The 22,853-nt window shown below is 32.1% G+C and overlaps 4 protein-coding genes across 4 annotated transcripts; 3 read left to right on the top strand and 1 right to left on the bottom strand.

Annotated features, from left to right (window-relative positions):
• Positions 1-488: 488 nt before the first annotated feature.
• On the bottom strand, positions 489-5,607 carry LOC101214059 (suppressor of mec-8 and unc-52 protein homolog 2). The gene is made up of 11 exons (XM_031883198.1): positions 5,326-5,607; positions 5,049-5,186; positions 4,897-4,946; positions 4,492-4,606; positions 4,122-4,170; positions 3,907-3,996; positions 2,956-3,024; positions 2,733-2,856; positions 1,916-2,271; positions 1,399-1,782; positions 489-989 (listed from the first exon to the last, which is right to left on the bottom strand). Exons 1-11 carry the CDS (start codon positions 5,370-5,372, stop codon positions 726-728), a joined length of 1,686 nt encoding a protein of 561 aa, XP_031739058.1. The 5' UTR covers positions 5,373-5,607; the 3' UTR covers positions 489-725.
• Positions 5,608-10,883: 5,276 nt separating this feature from the next.
• LOC101213573 (myosin-binding protein 7) lies at positions 10,884-14,221 on the top strand. The gene is made up of 4 exons (XM_004136490.3): positions 10,884-11,382; positions 11,591-13,130; positions 13,334-13,380; positions 13,784-14,221. Exons 2-4 carry the CDS (start codon positions 11,751-11,753, stop codon positions 13,881-13,883), a joined length of 1,527 nt encoding a protein of 508 aa, XP_004136538.1. The 5' UTR covers positions 10,884-11,382; positions 11,591-11,750; the 3' UTR covers positions 13,884-14,221.
• A 716-nt stretch (positions 14,222-14,937) lies between these two features.
• On the top strand, positions 14,938-17,468 carry LOC101213812 (F-box protein At5g06550). Its single transcript, XM_004136491.3, has 2 exons — positions 14,938-16,411; positions 16,855-17,468. The coding sequence occupies exons 1-2, from the start codon at positions 15,114-15,116 to the stop codon at positions 17,093-17,095; spliced, it is 1,539 nt and encodes a 512-aa protein (XP_004136539.1). The 5' UTR covers positions 14,938-15,113; the 3' UTR covers positions 17,096-17,468.
• A 1,267-nt stretch (positions 17,469-18,735) lies between these two features.
• Positions 18,736-19,968, top strand: LOC101221122 (F-box protein At5g49610). The gene has a single exon (XM_004136675.2). The coding sequence runs from the start codon at positions 18,736-18,738 to the stop codon at positions 19,942-19,944; it is 1,209 nt and encodes a 402-aa protein (XP_004136723.1). The 3' UTR covers positions 19,945-19,968.
• The last annotated feature ends 2,885 nt before the right edge of the window (positions 19,969-22,853 follow it).

Raw genomic sequence — 22,853 nt, 5'->3', positions numbered from 1 at the left:
ATTTTGATTTATTTTACTATATTTAAAAATTAATTTTATTTTAATACTTTTTAAGTATAATCTTCATTATAAAATTTTGAAGTTTACACTAAATTTATTTATATATTTATATATTAACTTTAAAATAGTGCATGAGATTGTAGTATGATAGTACCATGCCAATTTATAAATCAAAGGATAGTCAATAAATTTTTTAGTACTATGGAATTATCACAACATAAACGAACTTTAACATATTTTTAAAATGCTAATGTGAAGAACAGTAAACGAACAGTAAAATGCTAATGTGACGAACAGTAAATAAGAGTTTTTTTTAAGCATAAATATATAAATCCTGGCAAACATTGAGTTTCACAATAAAACAAACAAGTAAAGGACATACTTTGATCTTTCTTTTTCCTTGAAAGCATCTATGGAAAGACTACACACTACGTCAAAGTGAATATGTAGCCATGAATCGCAAACTCACATGTTAAGAAAATGATAAATAAAGGCTAATAAACTAATAATAATATAAAACATTATAACCTCCATTAAAAATAGGCGGGAGGTGATTGCCTTTCTTGAATTATAAAGGATAATCTAATATGACAAAATTCCTTCTCCAACGAAAGAACTTTAGATGAGAACACATATAATGCCAACTTCTACGTTTTTCGTTTTTCTCGAGTGATGGAAAGTCCAAAAAATACACATCTTTCCATCTATTTCCATTGCCAACCAATTCAAACTCTAATCTTCTTTCCAGGTTGTATGTCTTCATCATCTCCATTCATTTCCTTCTCCATTTTCTTTTTTGCTAGTATCTTGTTGATCTTATGCAGTTCATTGTTGAGTTTCTGGTCCTTGTTTTGCTTTCGTGTCTTCCGACCATCTTGCATCTTCACACCGAATTGGAATGCAGCTTTTGGCATGGCCTCCTTCTGCTCATTGTACTTTGCCCACTCCTCTTCTGTTTCAAAGTCCCACCGGTGGAGGCGGCCCTTTGCCTACAAATGTGAATTTCGTAGTCAATATTCAAATCCTAGTACACTAAATTGAATCTTAAATCATCGATTGACCCAAATGCTTAAACTAGTGGATAAAGGAAATTTAATTATATATTGCTAACACTCACACTCACTTGTTAGCTTGAAATATGAGAAAGACGCACGTGAAAATAAATATTAATTGAGGAGACAATGACATTGCAGAAACTTGAACCCTGAAAATCCTAAAGTAAACTCCTATAATACCATTTTAAATCACCAATTGACCCAGAAACTAACTTAAGCTAGCAGGTAAAGACAAGTTTAATTATATAACACTAATATTGTACTGATGGGCTTCTACCAAAGACAAACTCATAATAGCTTGATTAATTAAAACTTCTACTCAAGCACGATGATAAGAAATTACCCGGCCTCCCATGTCCATTTTTGATAAGTCATCTTCATCGTCACTGTCCACGATTTCACGGTTATACTCTTGATATCCAGGGTAACATTCAGAATAACTCTCTGATATGAAGTTGGGATCCTTCTCTCGTGCATCTCTCTCTCTCAGTTGTTGTAGTCTCTGATCGTCTCTCTTGAACACCGAGCCTAGACCCCTATCTTTCTCTTCTTGAGTCATGAGTCGGGGATCCTGTTGAATGTTCGCTCCTGTTTGCATATCATATGCCTGCATGTTGAGCTGAAGGTACTGTTCCGAATAAGCCAGTTGTTCAGAATATTGGTAGTCCTGCCACTCTCCTTGGTAGCCAGCAGGAAACGCTTGAGGTTGCATCACTCCATATCCATTCTGTAACACCATTGAACTAAGATAGAACAAAAAAAACTAAAAAATGGTAATAGCAAGCATGTAAATGACTCAGTATTTGCTCGCAATTCAGAAGGCTGTACTTGACGTTGAGTAAGTAAAAAGTTCAACATACTGTTTCTTGCCATTCCTGAGGTGGTCCAGAGGGTGGGACCGGCCCATAAGCAGGTTCAGAGAAATAACTAGGTTTCTCCTTATTTCGAGGAGATTCTTCCATGTCTTCCGAAAGAGGACTCTGGCTCAGGTCCTTACCAGGAACAGTGTAATCAACGCCGGCGCCGACAAAAATATCATCATCTTCTACTCTTGTGACAACTGGCCCTTGCTTCTCCTTTAAAACTATCTGATTTTTCTTAAGAGGAGGTGGAGGGGGCAACATCTCTCTTTCCATTTGCTTCTTTGGCACGCCAGTATCAAGTGTAGATGGCTTATTGATGCCAACATATTCATTAACAATAGATGAAATCTTCCCTGCAAAGAAAATATGAAAAGAATGATGAATTAAAAAGTAAAAATAAAAAATGGGTATGAACAGGATCCCACTTGCCTGATGAAAATTTAAACTATCATATCAAATAAATGTAAAATGGAGGAAGAATATGGAGGTGGAATACTTGAATTAAAAGGGCAGGTTTAGCCATTCATTAAGTGCTCTAACTTTTTTCTACCATGTGCAGCATGTATATGCACGGAGTAACTGAGACACAATAAACTCCACAAGTGCGTAAATCAAATATTTTCTTCGAACAGAGTCTCATTAATCACAAACCTACATTGGCAAGAGAGAAACTAAAATACAATAAGCATGCTTCCTACGATATTTATAGAAATAAGTGCAGCAATATATTGGAGAGGCAACTTTCTTCCCTATCCTTTCATGTTACTCTAGTAGCATTTAAATAACGGTGAAGGATGATGCAAATGCCAACTACCTTTTACATCTTTATCCTTCTTTTTCTTCTTTAAAACCTTCCCTGAGGATCCAAGACGAAGATATGACATAATTTTAGCAATTCGATCTAAGACAGAACCATCAACATTGACAGTTACCATTTCCTGCATCAGTAAATCAATGATGAAAATCAGACCCTTGTACAAAATTTTGTAGGTAATGATGTGAGGAAAGAAAGACCAAGAGAACAAGAAGAAATGAACCTCTGGCACTGGACAGTCAGCTTTACTTCTGTGCAAGGTAGTTGGAATATCGTGAGAATATCCACCCTCCTGCGAATAAGATATCAGACATGTAATATAGTAAAGTTCAGTAAGGACGTCACAAGCATGTGAAATAAATTTCACTGGATTAAATGAATGACTCATGCCACTTTCACAAAACAAGGAGAAGAATATGCTTTGAGGTTTAGCATCCACTATCTTTATATTACTACTGAAGTACAGTTTTTTTAGTACAAATGGGGGTGGGGAATTAAATCACGGAGCTCTTGGTCTTGCACACATATATATATCAGTTGAGCCAAGCACTTGTTGGCTTACTAATGTATGGTTGAAATCCGGAGATAAAAACAGCCCAATACGCGACCGTTGATGTTTCAATAGTTGAGCTAAACACCACTACTCAATGGTTGAAAAAAGAAATAAAATGAACTTTTGAAGAAGACTTTTGCACTAGAATCCAAAAACTCAATGTTGAGTTTGGAAGTTTGAATCCTACTTGAAACATCACCATGCAGATACCAAGAATTTTAATTCATTGATTCAGCAAACCAGCCACCTTATGTACTCTTCAAGACTATCAAGATGAAAACAAAATCTTCCTAAATTCTAGTACTTCATTTTACATCAAAGTAACATGGTTGTGCATGTAACAAAACGAAGTCTTTTTTTCCTCTCTTCCACATGCACCAATTCCATCCATATGGTCACACACGGTAATCACATGCATGTAAAAATTGCAGAAAGCCATCTGAGAACATTCTGAAGTTCAGATCAACAAGCAATAACGTGGGTAAGGTTCGAAAGAAAACACTGTCATGTTTGAAATAATCCCCCAGCTGAATGGAGGGACCAAGGAGGACCATGATGTGCCATCAGCCAGCTTAATTTGAACTAACTAAGATAGAATCATAAAAGGCAAACATTGATTACCATGTTATAAATAAATGATGTTCTACCAGGAAGGAACGTCTCATTTGACTTAATGCCCGTCTGGGGCTTGACGATCCATTTGTATACAGACTGAAATACAGAGAATGGCCAAAAGGAGTTAGCACAAACACCCAACAAAGGCATGAACACAATAATCTTCAAATAAATTAAAACATTGTTTAACAGAATTTTATAGGTTAGAAAAATAATTTCACCTTTGCTGTTGCAGTGCGAAACAACACTTGTTGATCTTCCTTGGGTGCACTGCAATATCGCCATCCAGAAAATCATTATCAGTGGTCATTACAATAAAAGAAAAGAGAATGCTAATAAAAACATCGAACATTATCGTCCATACAAGAATAGATCATTTCAACAGTGCCCAACATGTTTCTCTCAATTAGCTAAAATGATAAGTTTTGTTATCAACTCCTAGTCCTTTAAATATTTAACTTAGGTGAGTAGGATACGACATAGAGAACTAATCACAAAAAGACAAGAGATTCTAAAACAAAGTATTATCCTGCTCCGTAAGACTATATTTGACAAAATGAACATCAAGAAAAACGGATATCGATCAGTTACCTGGCCTTCCCTTCAGCATCACCTACAGCATCTGGCTTCTTGTCAATCTCACTTCTTACTTTATTGAGCAAGGCATAATCTAAACCTTTCACCAAGTGGGTATGCTCAACGTCCCCTGCATCAAAGCAGCTCAAAACATTTATATAAAATAAAAATAATGACTTGGGAATGTCTCCTGATTTCAACTTCAGCCATAACAGGTATAAATACTATCAAGATTCAGAACAACTCCGAATGCGCAACTTTATGGTTAAGAACTTACCTGAAAAGTCACGCCCCCATTACTCGTAGACTAACAACGAGGAAACGGGAAAGTTGTACTTGTAAAACCCACTAAATATATCTACCCAACTGAATTGAATGCAAATGAAGAATAGTTCCTAATATCATTCTACGGGAACGAACCTCCAAGGTACTTGCTCTTCTCAATGGATAACTTGTGTGCATCAGCCGCCCTGGAAAAAGCAAAGTAAGACTAAGAAAATTAACATAGAAAAGCACGAAGTAAATACTTAACAATCAAATCACAGAACAAAATTGCATTAAGCAGGTCTAACCGAATGTCAACAGTCCCAGGAGGGGCAACAGCATGAAAACCCAACTCCGTGGGTTCATAATCAGGATTTTGATCTTCTCTTCGTTCTTTAGCTCGGTCTCTGTATTTTGGGGTTTCCGGTTCTTCAGTTTTCTCCTCCCTGTTACAGTATCCATTGAAATGCGGCGTATAAGTAACATTGCCCTAAAATTTCTAACAAAAGTTCTTGTGGGAAGAAGGTATAGCATGGAAGAATCAAATAAAACAATAGAAATCATAGATTTTGGAGCCAATCTTACTTGTGACGAGCAAATTTATCCTTGTAATGCTTTTTTGCGGAACTCATTTACGGAAATTTGAAATTGTAGAGTTTGAAGTGGATGAAGGGTATGTTGAAACTCCGATGTATGAAGGTAGGGTTTAGCAAATTCCCAAAATTTGAAGCTACCGTCTTAGAAATTTCTTCCGATCAGTGAAATTGGGGACATTTCACGGATGGATTGCAACCCGCGAGAAAGAAGGGTGCAAAATTAGTTATACATATATATGTGTGTGTGATCTTCAAAAAATCATAAGCTCAAATTTACATTTACATAAGTAAATGTCACTTAGACTATATGCAATTAGTTTTAAATAATAATTTAATATGTAACCATATTTTTAAAAATTTATTAGCAACTCTTTAGAAAGATTTTGCTATATCTACCATTTAAAAAAAAAACTTTTATATACTTAAATATTTTAAATAAGATTATTATATTTGTAACTATTTTCTTTGATGGTTGGTCAAAATCTTATAAAATGTTATCTAGCGATTAGTTTGTGTTGGGTGTTAATTATTTTAGTTTGGATTATAATAGTATGAGAAATTTAGCAATAAGATGCAAGACAATTAAGTATATAACAACATTTTAAAAAAAATTGTAAATATATTAAAATTTGTCAAATTCTATCAATGATAAAAGTCTATCACCGATGTGAGTTTATCAAGTCTATTAGCGATAATTTTGCTATATTCTTAATTTTTTTAAAATGTTGTTATATTCTTAATTATTATTCATACAATGGTCAACAATTACAATTACCTTAATAGTATGTATTTGGTAAGTAAATTGTTTTAGTTTAATAAATAAACAGTAAATATTGTAACAAATAATATAAAAACAATAAACATCAAATAGTAAAAACGGTAATAAAATAACAAATACTCAATATTTTTAAATACTTTTTATAGTGTTTCCTGTAAGAAGAGTTTGATTGTTATAGTTTTAGTATTTGCCTCGAACCACCTTAAGCACAACATAATGGGTTGAGCATTGAGGTTTTAGCACTATATATATATATGTATACAATTATTTTATTTTTGCTATATTATGTTTATTGTTTGGGCCTGTTTCGCCATCTATACAACCAACCCAACTTTTTATATGACCATGTATACATTCAAAAACTAGTTTTAGCTATTTTTCAAAATAACTATTTAGGTTTAGTAATACACATCTCATATCTGGGCCTACCCAAGTTTTATTTAGGCCCTAATATGCCCGTGGAAGCCCCATAAGCTTACCTCTTAGACAAGCCCATTGCATTTTGGTCCACTTGGAAGGTTTTAATCTATCTTTAGCCATCAGCTTGAATCCTTCAATTATATTTCCAAAATTTTACATATCTATCCTTTTCACAAAATTACCATTAGATTTAAAGCAATTTTCTAGATTTTATTCGACAATTCAATAAAAACTCATATCTGTGTGTTGAATAGTTTAAATATTTGCCATCAATAAATATCATTTTTTTAAAGTTATGATGAGCACAATTTTGGAAACAATTTTTTTATTATTATTAAAGGATTTCAAAGTTGAATTTTGAAATTATAATTTATTTTTATATCTAAAATCCAAAGAATAGAAAAAAAAAAAAAAAAAAAAGAACAACAAATATTCCCAGCCAAATATCAGCTGGTGGTTGTGCTGTCAAAGGCTACAAAGAGAAAACACCTATCTGCCCCCACACTTTGCTTTACAAATATCTTTTATCTTTAAATTCATTTATATACTTTTAAAAAAGTTTAAAGGAATAAATTGTTCTAATTGAGTTTGCAAATGATTAAAAATACTAAAGTTTGTGGGACATTCAAAAAGACATAATTGTACTTTTACATTTCAATTTTCAATTAAATTGTGGGCCCTTTCATAAAATTCCATCCATAATATTGAAAATAAAAAAAGTGACAAATTTATTCAAATTAAGAACCAATTATTTCATCATAATGTCTCTCTAATTTACTCAATTGTTAAGATGATCAATTATTAGTAAATCACACTAATTATTGATACTAACTATTTAGATTATCTTGGCCAAAAAGTATGGAATTTAATGTTAGGAATTGGTTTTTAAAATAGTTAAAATTATCAAAACTAATTTAATATCTTTTATATTTTTAATTGCAAATTTCATGTTATTAGAGGAGATTTTAATTGGGAATAAGCATTTTTAGTAGAATTTTTAAAAACAACAAATATGATTTTAAGTTTAAACGTATCTATTCTTATACTCGTTTTGGTTACACTTCTAAATTAGAAGTCTATTAATTGTCGATGCTTTTTGTTTATGTTAGTATGTAGTTTTATATCTTCTTACCTACTTCTATCATTAATTGATTTAATTATGATTATATATTTGAAACGTCATTTTGCATCCTATTACTATTTTTTAAACATAAATAAATATGATCACTTACCTAATAATAAGAAATACTATTTAGTATATGGTAATTATAATTGATGGTCACCCTATGAATAATAATGAAGTATATAACAATATTTAAAAAAATGGTAAATATAGAAAAATATATCGCTGTAGACTTGTATTGATCATAAATTGCTATGGTCTATCACGGATAGATCAACATTTGCATTAAAGTCTATTAGACTTCTATTATTTATAAAATTTGACCGATTTTGCTATATTTGCAAAATTTTTAAAAGATTGTTATATACTTTAATTATTTTGAATCTGATTGTTAAATTTGCAACTATCATTTTCATCTATAACAATAATAAATTTTTATATCTCCAAGAAAATAATTTTTAGTTTCTAAACTTTTATAAAAATAACAATTTATCCCCTAAACTTTAATTTGTAACAATTAGTTCATAAACTTTTAATTTTATAACAATTTGATTCCTAAACTTTATTAGGTAACAACTTTAATCCTTATATTTCAAAATTGTAACAACTTAACAATAAAATTGAATACGAAAATTTAATGAGATTTCTTGCAAAAATAAATCAACGGACTACTTCAAAATTTGATAATTTTATAAAATACAAAATATACATCAAAATTCTTATGGATTCGAAAGTTTAAGAACTAAATTGTTATATAGAAAAGTTCAAATTTTAAATTTTTATAATTAAATTATTAAAAGTTTAGATAGGAAATATATTCATTAACACACACATATATGTGTGTATGTAATTGAGATTGAATTAAATGAGTAAAATGATAATTAATTTGCACAATAAATGGTCCTTGTTGTATAAGAGTGTTATGTGTTTAATACTACGTAGTGAGAGTGAAGCTGGAAGACGATGGATGGTAATGGAAAACACGCCATTTTTGATTTGGTTCATAACCACTACAATTAACAATTTTAAAACTTCCTATTCATTTTATTATTTCAAATAGATATAAACATGGCTGCCATATACATTGTGAATTAGAAAAAGTTCATGGAAGATTCATAAAATCATGTGATGATTACTTTAATCTTTTCATACCAAAATAAAATAATAATGGTGGAATTTTATAATTGAATTATATATACATTTATAAACAATAGTTTGAACTTAGTTTTTAGATACTATGGATTACCGATTAATTTAAACAAAAAAAAAGGAATTTATTTGAATATTCCATTTTGTATTTATTTTATATTATATATTAAATGACTTTGACCGTGTTTATATTACTCGTGCGAGACATGACACATTATAACATCTAAAATGATATTCGAGAACGTGGTTTTTTTTTTGTGTGTGTGTGTGTGATGTAAAAGATTGGATATTTATTTGTATGTGTTGATTATCGTTGAATTATTTAAAACTTTTGTTTTAAAAAAAATGTTGTTAGAAACTGATATTAGACTGATAGATTGATTAGTAAAACTATGGTTGTGGAGTATTTTTTTTGTTTGTTTGTTTAAAAGATGGATTGGCTATAGTTGTAACCATATACTAAATACAAAATTTGTCCACTATGTGATAATGGAGTAGTTACAACATTAGCAATTTTTGAGGGCATATGACCTCTAGGTTCAAATTTCTATGTTTGCTTTTGAAAAGCAATATTGTAAAGAAAGGTAGACTTTATCTTTTTTATATTCATGGAGGAAATGAGTAACATAGAAGTAAGAAGGAATTGAGTAACAAAGAAGTTCTAACCGTTTTCTAGAGATTGTTGAAAATTTTGAATTAGATGGAGATTTACATGCATGAGTAGCCAATGAATGAGTTGTTCGACGTGACAAGTGAACACATGAACTATCCTTTGTTATCGTCGATTATTGACATTCTTGCTATCAATTGAGTCTCATTTTAAAAACCTCAATTTTCCTTATGCAATTTATTAAAGATTAAGAAATATAGTCATGGTAATAATGGTTTAAGCCCATTTCGATGCACTAGGTCAATTTCGGTAAAGATAGTCCAACTTCTTTTTCCTACAAGCTTCACAATTTCATGAATTTGCAATTTTTGACGGTTTTACCAATGCATTAATTAGTTAGACTATATATACATAGGTTAAAATAGAAGATCTTATATTCTCTCGATGAGAATTTAAACACAAAAGATCCCTATAACTTTAACTAATCGAGTTAGCCGACATCACATATATCGAGTAACATTAACTAAAAAAAGATTACGCATAATTATAATTTAATTTAGAGTTTGAAACCGTTATTAAGTGTTTAAAGAAGATAAGATCAAGTGATTTTGCAAATAAATGAGTATAATCTTGTGTTGATTAATTTTTCTAAAATTAGATCAAGAAGATGGATTAATCAAGCAGAATAGATAGGGAGAAACCAAATCAAAAGCTTCCATGATTAGCCAAAATAAATATATTTACAATTACCTTAAGAATAAATTATTTAGTTATAAAATCCATAAAAATAAAAAAAAATGAAAATTGCAAAAATACCCATGAATTATGGGGAATGTTACTAATCACCCCCAAAATTTATTGAATTAAGCAGTTGTCTTCCAAAACTTTGACAATATAATTGTATGATTAAGCCCTTAATAATATTCCAAAGTACAAAAGTAAAATTATAATTTTACATCACTTTATGCCTTTTACAATAGTTTAATCGTAATTATTACTTATTAACTTTTTAATAATATAAAACTTTAATATTTACGTAAAGTAAGAAAAAAAAAGAAGAGCATTAACGATTTCGTTATTCATTGGTTGAAGATAATAATGTTTATAACTATTAAAGGAATGACTCGAGTGTTTAAACACAACAAACTGTATAATTAAAAAAAGCGTATTTGGATAAACTTTCACACTTGTTACAATGTAACAAAAAAAGTTCAAAAAGTTAGGGTTTGATGGTAACGACTTTGTGATTTGTTGGTTAATAATAACAATACTCAAAATCTAAGGACGATGTGAGTGTTTAAACACAACAACTCGATAAGTTTAGACGGATGGGAGAGGAAGAGAGTAGAAAGTTTAAAATTACGATTGTAATAAGGGGATGGTTTAGGGATGGTTTTGCAAAATTTGGGAAAAATAAAGTTTTAAAAAAAGAAAACGAGAATGGAAATGACGAGATAATTAGTTGGTAAAAAAAACTCCGACAAACCAACCTCCAACGGATCGGCGATTCACTCCGAAATCTAGCCGTCCATCTCTCTCTCTCTCTATTTCGTTCGTGTCCATTTCTCTCTGTTCAAACTTTTCTCCTTCTCTCTCTCTCTCATCAACAAAATCGCAGAATTCGAGAAACCCAAATGAAAGAGACCTGATACGACAAAGAATTTCATTTAATTTAGGGTTTCCAAATCGTTCTTCATTCTATTCCCCTCCAAGAAAGCTTTCCCCGCTTTTGTATTCCCCTGTGGCTTTTGTTTTCAGGTTATAAGTTTGATTTTTTTTTATTCGAAGAAGTGGGGGAAGTTTTCTGTAATCTGGGTCAGTTTTTTTTGGCTTCTGGGTATCTTTAATTTCACGTTTTCGAACAGATTTTGTATGAGGGGAATGAAATTTTCGCGGGAAAATACGAACGGGTTTTGATTCTCAGCTCTTTTAACGCCTTCTCCAGGTCATTTTAGGTTCTTCTAAGGTATATTGGTTTCTTACTTTCGCTTGTTTCATGTTGTGGTTTTGTTCTATATTGTTTCGCGGAAATGGTTATTGAAATTGGAGGAAATGGTTTGGTATGATGTTTTTGTGTACGTTCATTGTTTTATCTGTTCGTTGATCTAGTTTGTTGTAGTGGTATGGAGATTTCTTATTATTAAGTTCTGACTTCGCTTCATCTTCCTTATTAGGTAGTTTTCTTCCCTTTGTTTCTGATATTGGAGAAAGAGAGCTGCTCTTTTGGAGGGGAGAGAATTATATTCCAGAAGTTCACATTAATCTTTAGTGGTAGAATCAAATTGTGTTGGAATTTCTATTCTAATTGATTAGAGTTTGAATGCACGTTGGTTTATGGATTCGGAGGCACATCCATCTTCTTTGGATTTGGTGAAATGCTGTAATTGCCCGTGCAGTTGTTCGCTGTCTACTACTGGGCCATCGACTACTTGGATTCGATCTGTAAAACGGAAGCATGATGAGTTGGATTCGAACAGCCCATTTGCTATTGTTGGGTTGGATAGCTTTTCTGTTATACGGGTACAAGCTGAGAATGAATGCAACGCATTGCGGGAAATGGTTAGCAATCAAACACAAGCAATCCAGGACTTGTATGTTGAACTTGAAGAGGAGAGAAATGCTTCTTCATCGGCTGCTAACGAGGCAATGTCTATGATATTGAGGTTGCAAAGGGAGAAGGCAGAGATCCAGATGGAGGCTCGACAATTCAAACGCTTTGCAGAAGAGAAGATGGCACATGATCAACAGGAGCTTGCAGCATTTGAGGACTTGTTATATAAAAGAGAGCAAGCTATTCAGTCTCTCACTTGCGAGGTACAAGCATATAAACATAGGATGTTGAGCTACGGGCTAACGGAAGCTGAAGCTGATGGTGAGAGGGGTCAGCAAAGTTGTAGCCAGAATATGGTGGAATATGAGGCCCAGTGTGAATCTCCCATATATGATTACCCTCCTCTAAAATGTAACTTAAATGAGGTTCAAGGTCCTTTGGACCATGATAATGATATTGCTGATATTGAGAAATATGCCTTTGGTGAAACCCCACGCAATCGAGATCATGTAATGAACTTGGGAAATAGAATCAGCCAATTGGAGAGAAGTTCTAGCTACAATCAGCTGGACACGGACTACTTGGGTACAAAGAACGTTTTAGAGAAGGTGATTGTGGGGCAATCTCCTAGGAGGCCAAGACATTCCAGTAAGTTTTCCAACGATTCAAGTTTCTTCACGGGTATGCCCCAGGTGAACGAATCTCCAAGATACGCATCTAGCTTCAAGAAGGAATATGTTTCTCAGTCTGAGGACTATTCTAATTTGAGAAAAATGGATAATGTATCAGAAGTTGGAGATGACATGAGTGATAGAGTTTATACCATCGACTCTATTCACAATGGAGCAACATATAATGGTTTTCACGAGTCCAAACCAACGGTTGGTGTTTATGAAGACTATCTAACAACTCCCAGAGGGTCATTGAATCAAGTTGATTTGGGAGATCCTGAAGTCAAGAAACTTTATTTGAGGCTTCAGGCACTTGAAGCTGACAGAGAATCAATGAGGCAAGCAATTATTTCAATGCGAACCGATAAGGCCCAGCTGGTATTACTGAAAGAAATAGCTCAGCATCTATACAAGGGGATGTCACCCGAAAGACAAGTAGTCGTGAAGAAGCCATCCGTTGTTGGAAGCTTTTCTTTCATGGCAGTTTTTAAGGTGATTTTGCTGTGTTTATGTTTTTTTCCATGAAAATACTTTATACTTCTTCCAATTGGTTTTGTGTTATAACATTCTATGATATGCTCGTTGAATGCTGGCATGATTATGGATTATGAATGTATGCATCTGACATTGCCTTCATCTGATGTTCCTTTTGCTCATACTTTAATCTAATACATGTTTACCTTTTTATAACGCAGTGGATCGTATCCTTTGTTTTCTGGAAAAGAAAAGCCCGTCGAAGCAAGTAAGTAGCTTCTTGCCATATGACATGACAGCTAATTAGGGATATATACTGATTCGCATCCTTTATCCTTTAGCTGCTCACTTGAATTCTGTTGACATATCCCAATTATTTATTCAACTCTTCCATCTCTAACATGGAGGTAGACTAGGGAGAAAGAGGTCGCTGTTTCCACTGTTCTATAATTAGACTACTACCAACCAATGTTTAATTTTTAGATTTGTAGAAGATGACAATGAGATGAGAAGTCTATTGCTCGGATGTTTATGTTGGATTAAGCCAATCCAAAACATTCTTACGAAATATATCATTCTATTTCGTGCCTTCCATGGATTTGGGTTTAATGAGAAAGTCTGTGATGGTACTGTTTCTATCTCTATTAATCATATATCTTTTGGAAATGCAGGTACTTGTTTGGGTTGTCAAGTGGTGTTGGATTGCTAATGCTTCTTGAAAAGGGTCAACACACGCGGCAGTGGAGATGTCTTTCTAGTACACAACTTTAAAATCGCTCACCTGATGTTCATATTCCAATCGACCCGACGTCCCAATATGTGTATGTCAAGTGAATATAATTTCTCTTTTGGCTTTTTCTTTTTGGATTCATTGTAGTAGCAGAAAAGGGTAGCGTGCAAGTGTTTCGTTTATTTCATTGTTTGGGATTGATTGATTGTACGTTGCTGGTTGATCTGTAAAGCTCAGATATGATATATAGGAATGCTTTGCTCATATTGTTACGACGAATTCTGCTCGAGGAATCTATCGTCTGATAGATAGCCCTCACCTGTATATTTCAGATTGAAGGATTTAGCCTTGAATGCGATTGCTGCCTTCATTTCGACCACTTTACTTTCAACTACCCACTTCCAAGAGTTTTTACTTGTGGTGGTGGCTACTTTGTTGCATTCTATACCTTTCGCTTGCATGCCCCTTGCAGCATTAAATTTCTTGTTTGAATCGTGAAGTGTCCTGTGGCCTCTAATTTTTTTAAGTTCATGGTTGTGGCAGTGTCGTTATCTACCTATTGAAATTTCTCTGGTTAGGAGGGTAGAGGATCTACATAATCATCGACCATTTGGTATAGGTTCAGGGGTTCAAGTTCCATTCAACTTATGCTCTTTATATATATATATATGCACAAACATAACATAAAATTGTAATTATACAAACACAGTAATTAGTCTAGTGATAAAATTGTTACTGTTCATAATTGTAGGATAGAGTTCCTTAGTTCTACGATAATATCATCCTTAGTTAAAATATTAATAATGATTCTGAGTTAAAATATTAATTAGACGTTTGAATTTTTATTCGCTCCAACTAGGTCAAATTGAGGAATTAGACAACAAACGTAAACAATTGTTTTAAATGCATTTAAATATTGTAAGTACTGAATTTCAAGTTAAATTTTAATTTGAATGCATACAATAATTAATTAATTTACGTTTTAGTTAATTATATACATATATAGAATGCTTCGAATTTCTCAACTTTATCAAAGGTGTAAATTTAATATTTAAATTGATAGTTGGGGATGTAAATTGTTTTTGTTTTGAAAAAAGTAGAAATAAAAATATCAAATCGTAGAGAGAGAAAACGAAAACAGCCACTTGAGGGGAAGTATCGGCAAATTCGTAGCTTTGTCGCCAAAACCCCAAACCCCAAACCCTGCGGCAGCGCCATCAAAGGAGTTTCAATTTCTTCCATTTTCATCAGACCCACGAAAAGCTTCACAAATGTTAAGCTCCAAAACTCTCTTTTCTCGCGCCATGAAGAGAAAGAAAAGAAAGAAAGTTTCAGACAGGAAAATCAGGAGCAAACCTGTTTCTCGAGATCGAAATTCCGTTTCCGAAAAGTCCCAAATTCAGAAATGCAATGAAGACGACAATGAATTTGGTTTCGGCCTCAAATCCTCTGCACCATCTTCCAATCATGGTGTGCAGCCGTTAGGAAATCTCTATCTCGCTTCAGGCACCATTAACACAAGAAATATAGGTCTGGGTAATATTCAAATTTTGACAGATGAGCTGGTTCTTGATGTTTTAGGGTTCCTCGATGCTACCCATTTAGGGGTTTTGGCTTGTGTGAGCAAATCGTTTTATGTTTTTGCTAATCATGAACCTCTTTGGAGGAACCTTGTGTTGGATAATGTTAAAGGTGGTTTTCTTTATAATAAGACTTGGAAATCTACTTATTTAGCTGCTTTTTATTCTTCATTTGATGATTCTGTTGTCGACATTTCGGGTTTGAGAGTGAGGGATTTCTATTCTGATTATCTTTTTCAGAGTTGGCTTTGTGCTAACCTTGAAATGAAACCTGAGTGGCTTGAAAGAGATAACATTATTAGAAGAAAAAGGATTTCAGTTGAAGAATTTGTTTTGAACTTTGAAGAACCCAATAAGCCTGTGTTGTTGGAGGGATGTTTGGATAATTGGGTGGCAAGGAAAAAGTGGAATAGAGATTATTTGATTCAATTGTGTGATGATGTTAGATTTTCAGTTGGGCCTGTGGATATGAAGCTTGAGGAGTTCTTTTTGTACTCTGATCAGGCAAGAGAGGAGAGACCGTTATACCTATTTGACCCCAAATTTGCTGACAAAGTTCCGAGATTGGGCTCAGAATATGATGTTCCAGAGTACTTCAGAGAAGATTTATTTGGTGTTTTAGGGATGGAAAGGCCTGATTATCGATGGATTATAATTGGACCATCGGGATCTGGCTCGTCATTCCATATAGATCCTAATTCAACTTCAGCTTGGAATGCAGTGATTCAAGGCTCCAAGAAGTGGGTATTGTTCCCACCTGATGTAGTTCCGCCTGGAGTACACCCCAGCCCGGACGGTGCTGAAGTCGCTTGCCCCGTTTCTATTATTGAATGGTTCATGAACTTTTATGCTGCAACCAAGACTTGGGAAAAGAAGCCTATAGAGTGCATTTGCAAGGCTGGGGAAGTGATCTTTGTGCCAAATGGATGGTGGCATTTGGTGATCAACTTGGAGGAGTCCATTGCCATCACACAGAATTATGTTAGCAGGTAAATAAGTTCTTGAATGTTACATACCCATTAAGTAATTCTTTTGCTTTTTGTTGAGAAGCGGGTTATAAATGCAAGGAAACGAAGAATTTCAGAACTAATATGAATGATTAGGCAATGCAGTCCTATAATTAGTTTCACGTAAGAATATGAAAGTCGTAGAGTTATTACCAAATCTGCCTTTTCTTTTGAAGAGTAGCGTTCATATAATATATATAACTTCCTTTGATGTTATTAGCTAACCTCGTCTCTTGCCTACCTCTATGGCTAAATTATGTTTTAAATGGATTGAAAAATGAGGGAATATGAACTGCTAAAGACACTTGCACCGTGGATGATTGTTCCTTCGTATATTAACTCAGAGAGTTTAGCTCTATAATTTCCTTGGTAGATATTTCATGTCGATGATTAGTCTGTATTGATTCTTAGTTTCTGATCTGCAGAAGAAATCTGTTAAATGTCTTGGATTTCCTTAAGAGACCAAATGCAAGCATGTTGGTTTCTGGTACAAAAGATCGCGTGAATCTGTATGATAAGTTTAAAAACGCCATTGATGCTTCTCTCCCTGGAACCATTGATCAGTTGGCTCGGAAAGCCGAAGAGAAGGCGGCTGAACAGAAGAAACTTTCGTTTTGGGACTCCGTGGCTGATTCAAACGCTGGTGCTTTCAAGTTCTCTTTCTAGAGAAACAACATTCAAGCGGAGAAGCAGCCTGGGGAAGCAAAGCTATGAAAAAACCCATTCGCCGGAATTTAATAGGTAGCTTTCCATTGTGTTCAATGAAGAGTAGTGTGTAGCTTCTGCTTCTCGCAAACATTCTGCCATGAGCCCATCCAACAATTTTAACTTGTAATGAAGTATTATTTCATAGGGAAAATTGCAAAACTACCCCTAAAATATACCTTCAACATTGAGATTGAAATTAGCAATTTATTCTACCATAATTTCTAAAATTTTGTAAGTATAGTTGCAACTTTGATCATATTTAGTATAATTGCGACTATTGTGATCAAATTATCTGAAAAGAAAATTCAAGGCTTCAACGCAATTTTTAGTCTATCTAGTTCATTTTATATAATACATATTTGTTGTGATTGCATTGCATATAAATTTAAGTACAAATCGATATATATATATATATATATATATATATATATATATATATATATATATATATATATATATATATATATATATATATATATATATGATCAAACTACTAGCAGGCAGATCATCATATCATTTGGAGGAAACTTTGAAATATAATATTAATTAATATTTTTTTTGATAGAGATATTTAAAACTATTTCAACTTGTAATTATATTTGAAATTTAATGGAACTTATAATACATTATTATATCGAGTTGGTACCGTGGCGTGGTGAAAATTTGTTAGATAATGAGTGAGTGGTAAGAAATAAGGTAGAATAAGGTAGAATTTTATTTCATATATGTTCTTTTTTTCTCTTTTAAAAAATTATTTTTTTAATAAATTAAATTATCTTACTAATTCAAATTTTTTTTTTTGAAAAAATCAAATTATTAAAATCAATTAGAAAGTAAATTATTGATATTTAAAATAAAAACCATTTAGAGAATCAAACGGTAACTTAAGGAAGAAAATCATTGATATTATATCCCATTTAAAAAATCATTTGGGAAGAAAATCATTGATATTATATCTCATTTAAAAAATCATTTGGGAAAACAAATGATTGATATTTGAAATAAAAATCACTTAAAGGAACAAATCTAAAACAAGCTTTCTATAGTTTGTTTCTTTTTTCTTTCCAAAATTGATAGATATTATTTCTTTTCAAAAAATAAAAATCTTTTGATTCAAAATGTTATCTTTTAATGAAGTTCTAAAAATATATAAATATGGTATAAAAATCTCCCTACAAGACTTCATTAAAAAGCTTTGATAAATATGAAAAATTGTTGAATTATATTTTCTTAGACTGATCAAGTGTAATAGTTTTTTTCAATAAAATAAAAAGTCATTAGAAACTACCTATTTAGAATTATAAGAACGAAGTTACTAAATTTTTAAACATAATTTGGATGGAATAAGTTGAGATTAAATTGTTTATTATGTTAAAGTTTGTTAGAACGGAAAATCAAAATTATGTAATTTTTACTATTAAAATTGTCATATTTAATCATTTTCACGATAAAACTTTTAATTCAAGATAAAATAAATCTTGGAATATTTAGAAAATAATATCTTCCTTTGGGATCAAGTAATATTTTTCTTTAATTTATTAATCATAATCCTTATATAAACGAAAGTCTTCAAGTGCTTCTTTTTCTAAAGATTAATTATGGATTTTCCTGAAGACGTTGTATTGGAGATTTTGAGTCGTTTCTATTTGAATCAAGCAGGTAAAATTCAAGGCCTTTCAAAATTCTATAACAACTCTAGCTACAATTCCTACTACAAAACATTAATAGCCAAAAACCAACCTGGAATCGCTGATGGCTTCCTCCTCCAATCTCCCGTACCCAAATCCAATGACTACATTGTGTCCTTTGTTTCTCCACACAAGGATTCTCCTGTAGTACCCTTGAATTTATCCTTGAGTTTCCTCCCAGGTCTCAATCCTAAAATTCGAGCTGTTGCTCCGAATGGTCTTCTCTTGTGCGAATCCCAACATTCAATTCGGCACAATAAACGGTCAATATACACAATTACTAAACTTTGCACGCAGCAATGGAAAGGACTTCCTATTCCTAAAACTAGATATTTTACCAAGAATATTGCCATGCATGTTCTTCGGTCAAATCCTCTCCACTTCAAAATTTTACGTTTATCTAGTGATAAAATTCCTTCTAAACGCCCTTTGCCATTTTCCTACACCATAATCGAGGTTTTTGATTCGAAATCTTGGAGGTGGAAGCTGTTGGATGATATTGTACACGATTATTATGGGAATTTCGAATTTGTTGACTCTAATCGTGCTCCTGTGTTTGCTAACGGATTAGCTCATTGGAAATTCACGGGTAACACTACCATCTTTGCTTTTGATTTCTACTCTGATACTTGGTCTAAAATTGCAATGCCAGAGACTATAGTTAATGACGAAAACAATAGTCGTGTTAATGCTATTAGTGTTAATAGTGTTCGGGAATGGCGTACAGAGCTTGTGGAGTATGAAGGAAAGTTGGGAGTTCTACGAGAGTTCCATCAACCTTTCGCCCCTACCGCCTTGACTGAGCTATGGGTGATGCATAAAAAATTTTGGATGAAGAAGTTGGAATTTTCAAGGTTAATGCCTACGACCCTTTACGGATCGGATATTTTGGTGACATGGTTATCTGATTATCCTTCGAAAGTGAAGTTTTCTAATGAAGTGACGGGAGATTGCAATTACAAGACGTTGGAACAATGGCATAATATTGCACCGACGGTGTTTCCATTTTTGTCAGATTTTAAGAGCTGGAATTTTAACCCTCCACAGCGTTCAATTCAGCCTAAGTCTCTTGCTAAGATCCTTCGAAGAACTTATGAGCGTCAAGCTAGAGGAGTTTGAATCTTAATTCTTTAAGTTAGTATTATGTGAAAAACTGATATGTATTTTGATTTTACAACTTTGTTTTAGACTATAATTGTTATGTATTCCTTTAATTAATCAATCGATTTTTTTCTTACGAATCTATATTTCATTCAAATGGTAGCAATCTCGTCTTTGTTATGAACTTTGTTAATATTAATTATAACAACGAAATAATTAGATTTTAATCTTAATTTTGATGAGATGTTTTTAGTTTAGAGAAACTGTCATCAATAGAAAAAGAAAAAAATTATTTACCAAATTTTACTAATTGATAAACTAAACCTTCTTTCCAAAGAAAAAGCCAATTGCAAATTTAATCTGATATATAAATTTTCAAAACTAAACAAAATTTTGGATTCATAAATCAATCAATTTGTAAAACTGTTATTAGACCTTTTAAAAATTTGGATTAATTAGCAATTATTTATACTTTTTAAATAAATGCAAATTTCATATTTAAATTTAACAAATCAATTACGATGTGATTTAATTAAGAATTTATGAATAACAAAATTAGAAATTACTTTGAACAAAATTATGCAATTCGATTATAATATTTCCTTTCCAAAGGAATAATCATATACAACTAGAGAATCAGTGATAGTACTGAAACACTCTCTCGGCTACACCTACAAATAACCCCCGAACCGACGACGGATCCACGGCGGAAGCTACGACGGAATGCAATTGCACACGGATACAAATTCCTCATCATTAATCATTCCAGTAGCAGAACAGGATGAGGCGACGACGGCTACAGAGGATCGATTTCCAGTGAGACGTTGAACGAAGCTTTTGAACTCCTCAGGCCGAACATGGATGACCTTTGGGGATCGAAGGTAAATGATTATCGGAGAACGGCGATGGCGTTGATTCGAAATCGGAAGAGGATTATTCTTCGTTGATTTCTTGGAAATGTTAGTGGAGCTGGATTTGTTCACCGTCAATGGCGGTGGCCTTGGCCCTCGCAATTGCGAATGATTCCTTGCGGCGGCGGAAGTTATCATCATTGTTGCTGTTCAATTTCCCGGTGGGGCTTCGAAAATTGGTGAGATTTTTAATTTCAATCTTCTTCTTGAATTAGGAAGGAAAGAGGTTGGGATTTATATAATGATTAATGATAATCAATGGATTTCTTATTCGTTTGGATCGTAATATAATATGATTTTAGTACCAAGTCAATTTGTGTTTGATTGTTTGTTGAATTAATTGGTCATTTACCAATTTGAAGAAGATTTAAGAGTTTTAGGTATGAAAAAGTATTTTGTTATGCAAATAAATTATGCACTACCCATTTTGTTTGCTAATTGACTTTCTCAATTCTCACCCCCCAAAAAAAAATATAAATCTGATGTTCTTTCTCTTTTTCGATTTATATTTTCTATAATTATTTTAAATAAGTCAGAAAAACTCAAATTGTGTATTTTGTTTGCCAACATCAAAATTCATATATAATTGTTTAAGCTTTTAGGTGATAATTAATTTGATGGTTTAATACTTGTACAGTAAGTTTGAACTTCTAATCTCACATATATAAACTCTTTTATTTGTTTTAATAAATTCGAATCAACATGTATATAAACTCTTTTATTTGTTTTAATAAATTCGAATCAACATGAAAATGAGTTTATAAACCCAATTTTCAAAAAGGAAAAAATTATAAACCAAAGTGACATTTTTTATTTATTCTAGTTTTTGAAAAACCAACTCTCTATCTCTTCCAAAGTAGCATTTGAATTTTTAAGTTCTCTCTTTAAAAGTCACATAAACTTGGAAGTTAATATCAAATAAGGGTAGTGAAGATATTGACAAAATCAACTTTGATTGAAAATTGTTTTCTTTTAATTTATTTAATATTTTTTAAAATTCTCCTAAGCCGATCTCCCAAATAAGAAAAAAAAAAGATAATAAAGGTTTTATTTTTGTGATACATCCAAATGAATATAACCAAAAAGAGAAAATAAAATAAAATAAAAAGAGAACTTTAAATAAAATAAAAATGAAATTATATGATTTGGTAATGTTAATAAATAGTATGAATATGAATATATTTAAATATTATTATTGATGGGGATAGTGAGACGAAGCAAGTGAGAGTTGGTTTATTGGTTTAGAAAAGTAAAACGTCCAACCAAATTGCGTATCTTTTGAAATTTGAATCGGTTTTCCTAAAATAAAAAATTAAAAAGAATTAGTCTTTTTCTTTAATTATCTAAAATATATATTTCACTTAGCCGGCGGTCGGCTTAAAAAGTATTCTTTTTCTAACCTAAATTAGATATTTAGACGCTAAAATAACAATCACATTAATGTAATTATAATTTATCAATTTTTACTATGGAACTTTATCTAAATTATAACAAAAGTTTTCATATAATAAAATATAACATGCAATTATGGGAATATGTTTCAAAACTGAAAAACAACTACGACGATATCTCGATTTCATTCATATTTTTTATCAATCGATATTCATTCAAATCATTGGACTATCTTCATAAAAGGTAACTGAGATATTTTCGAAAAATTTCTTCAGTAACACGAATTTCTTCAAATAAAAATTAAGTAATCCACACACAAAATATTGGAAGAAGCTTCCTTTAAATCTCTTATTTCATATACACTAAAACCACAAACAAAGATATCAAAAAGTAATCGATCTACCTTCGAATTTTTCACCAAAAATATAAATTTATAAACAGCAAGTATGAAGAATGAATTTTATGTTAAGAGAACTTAGAGTTGTTAAACAAAGAAGAAATTCAATAAAATATTCATAATTACTAGGAATATGTTTTATCTTATTCTTTAGAGGAGATATTCAAGGAAGGTGTTTTTCAACGTATAGAAAGATATTTTACCTCTCTTTAAATAAAAATAAAATA

Source organism: Cucumis sativus, chromosome 3, assembly GCF_000004075.3.
Source record: "Cucumis sativus cultivar 9930 chromosome 3, Cucumber_9930_V3, whole genome shotgun sequence".
In the NCBI taxonomy this organism is placed as follows: domain Eukaryota; kingdom Viridiplantae; phylum Streptophyta; class Magnoliopsida; order Cucurbitales; family Cucurbitaceae; genus Cucumis; species Cucumis sativus.
The sequence above is the reverse complement of the archived record's forward strand: the minus strand, read 5'-3'. Positions and strand labels throughout refer to the sequence as shown.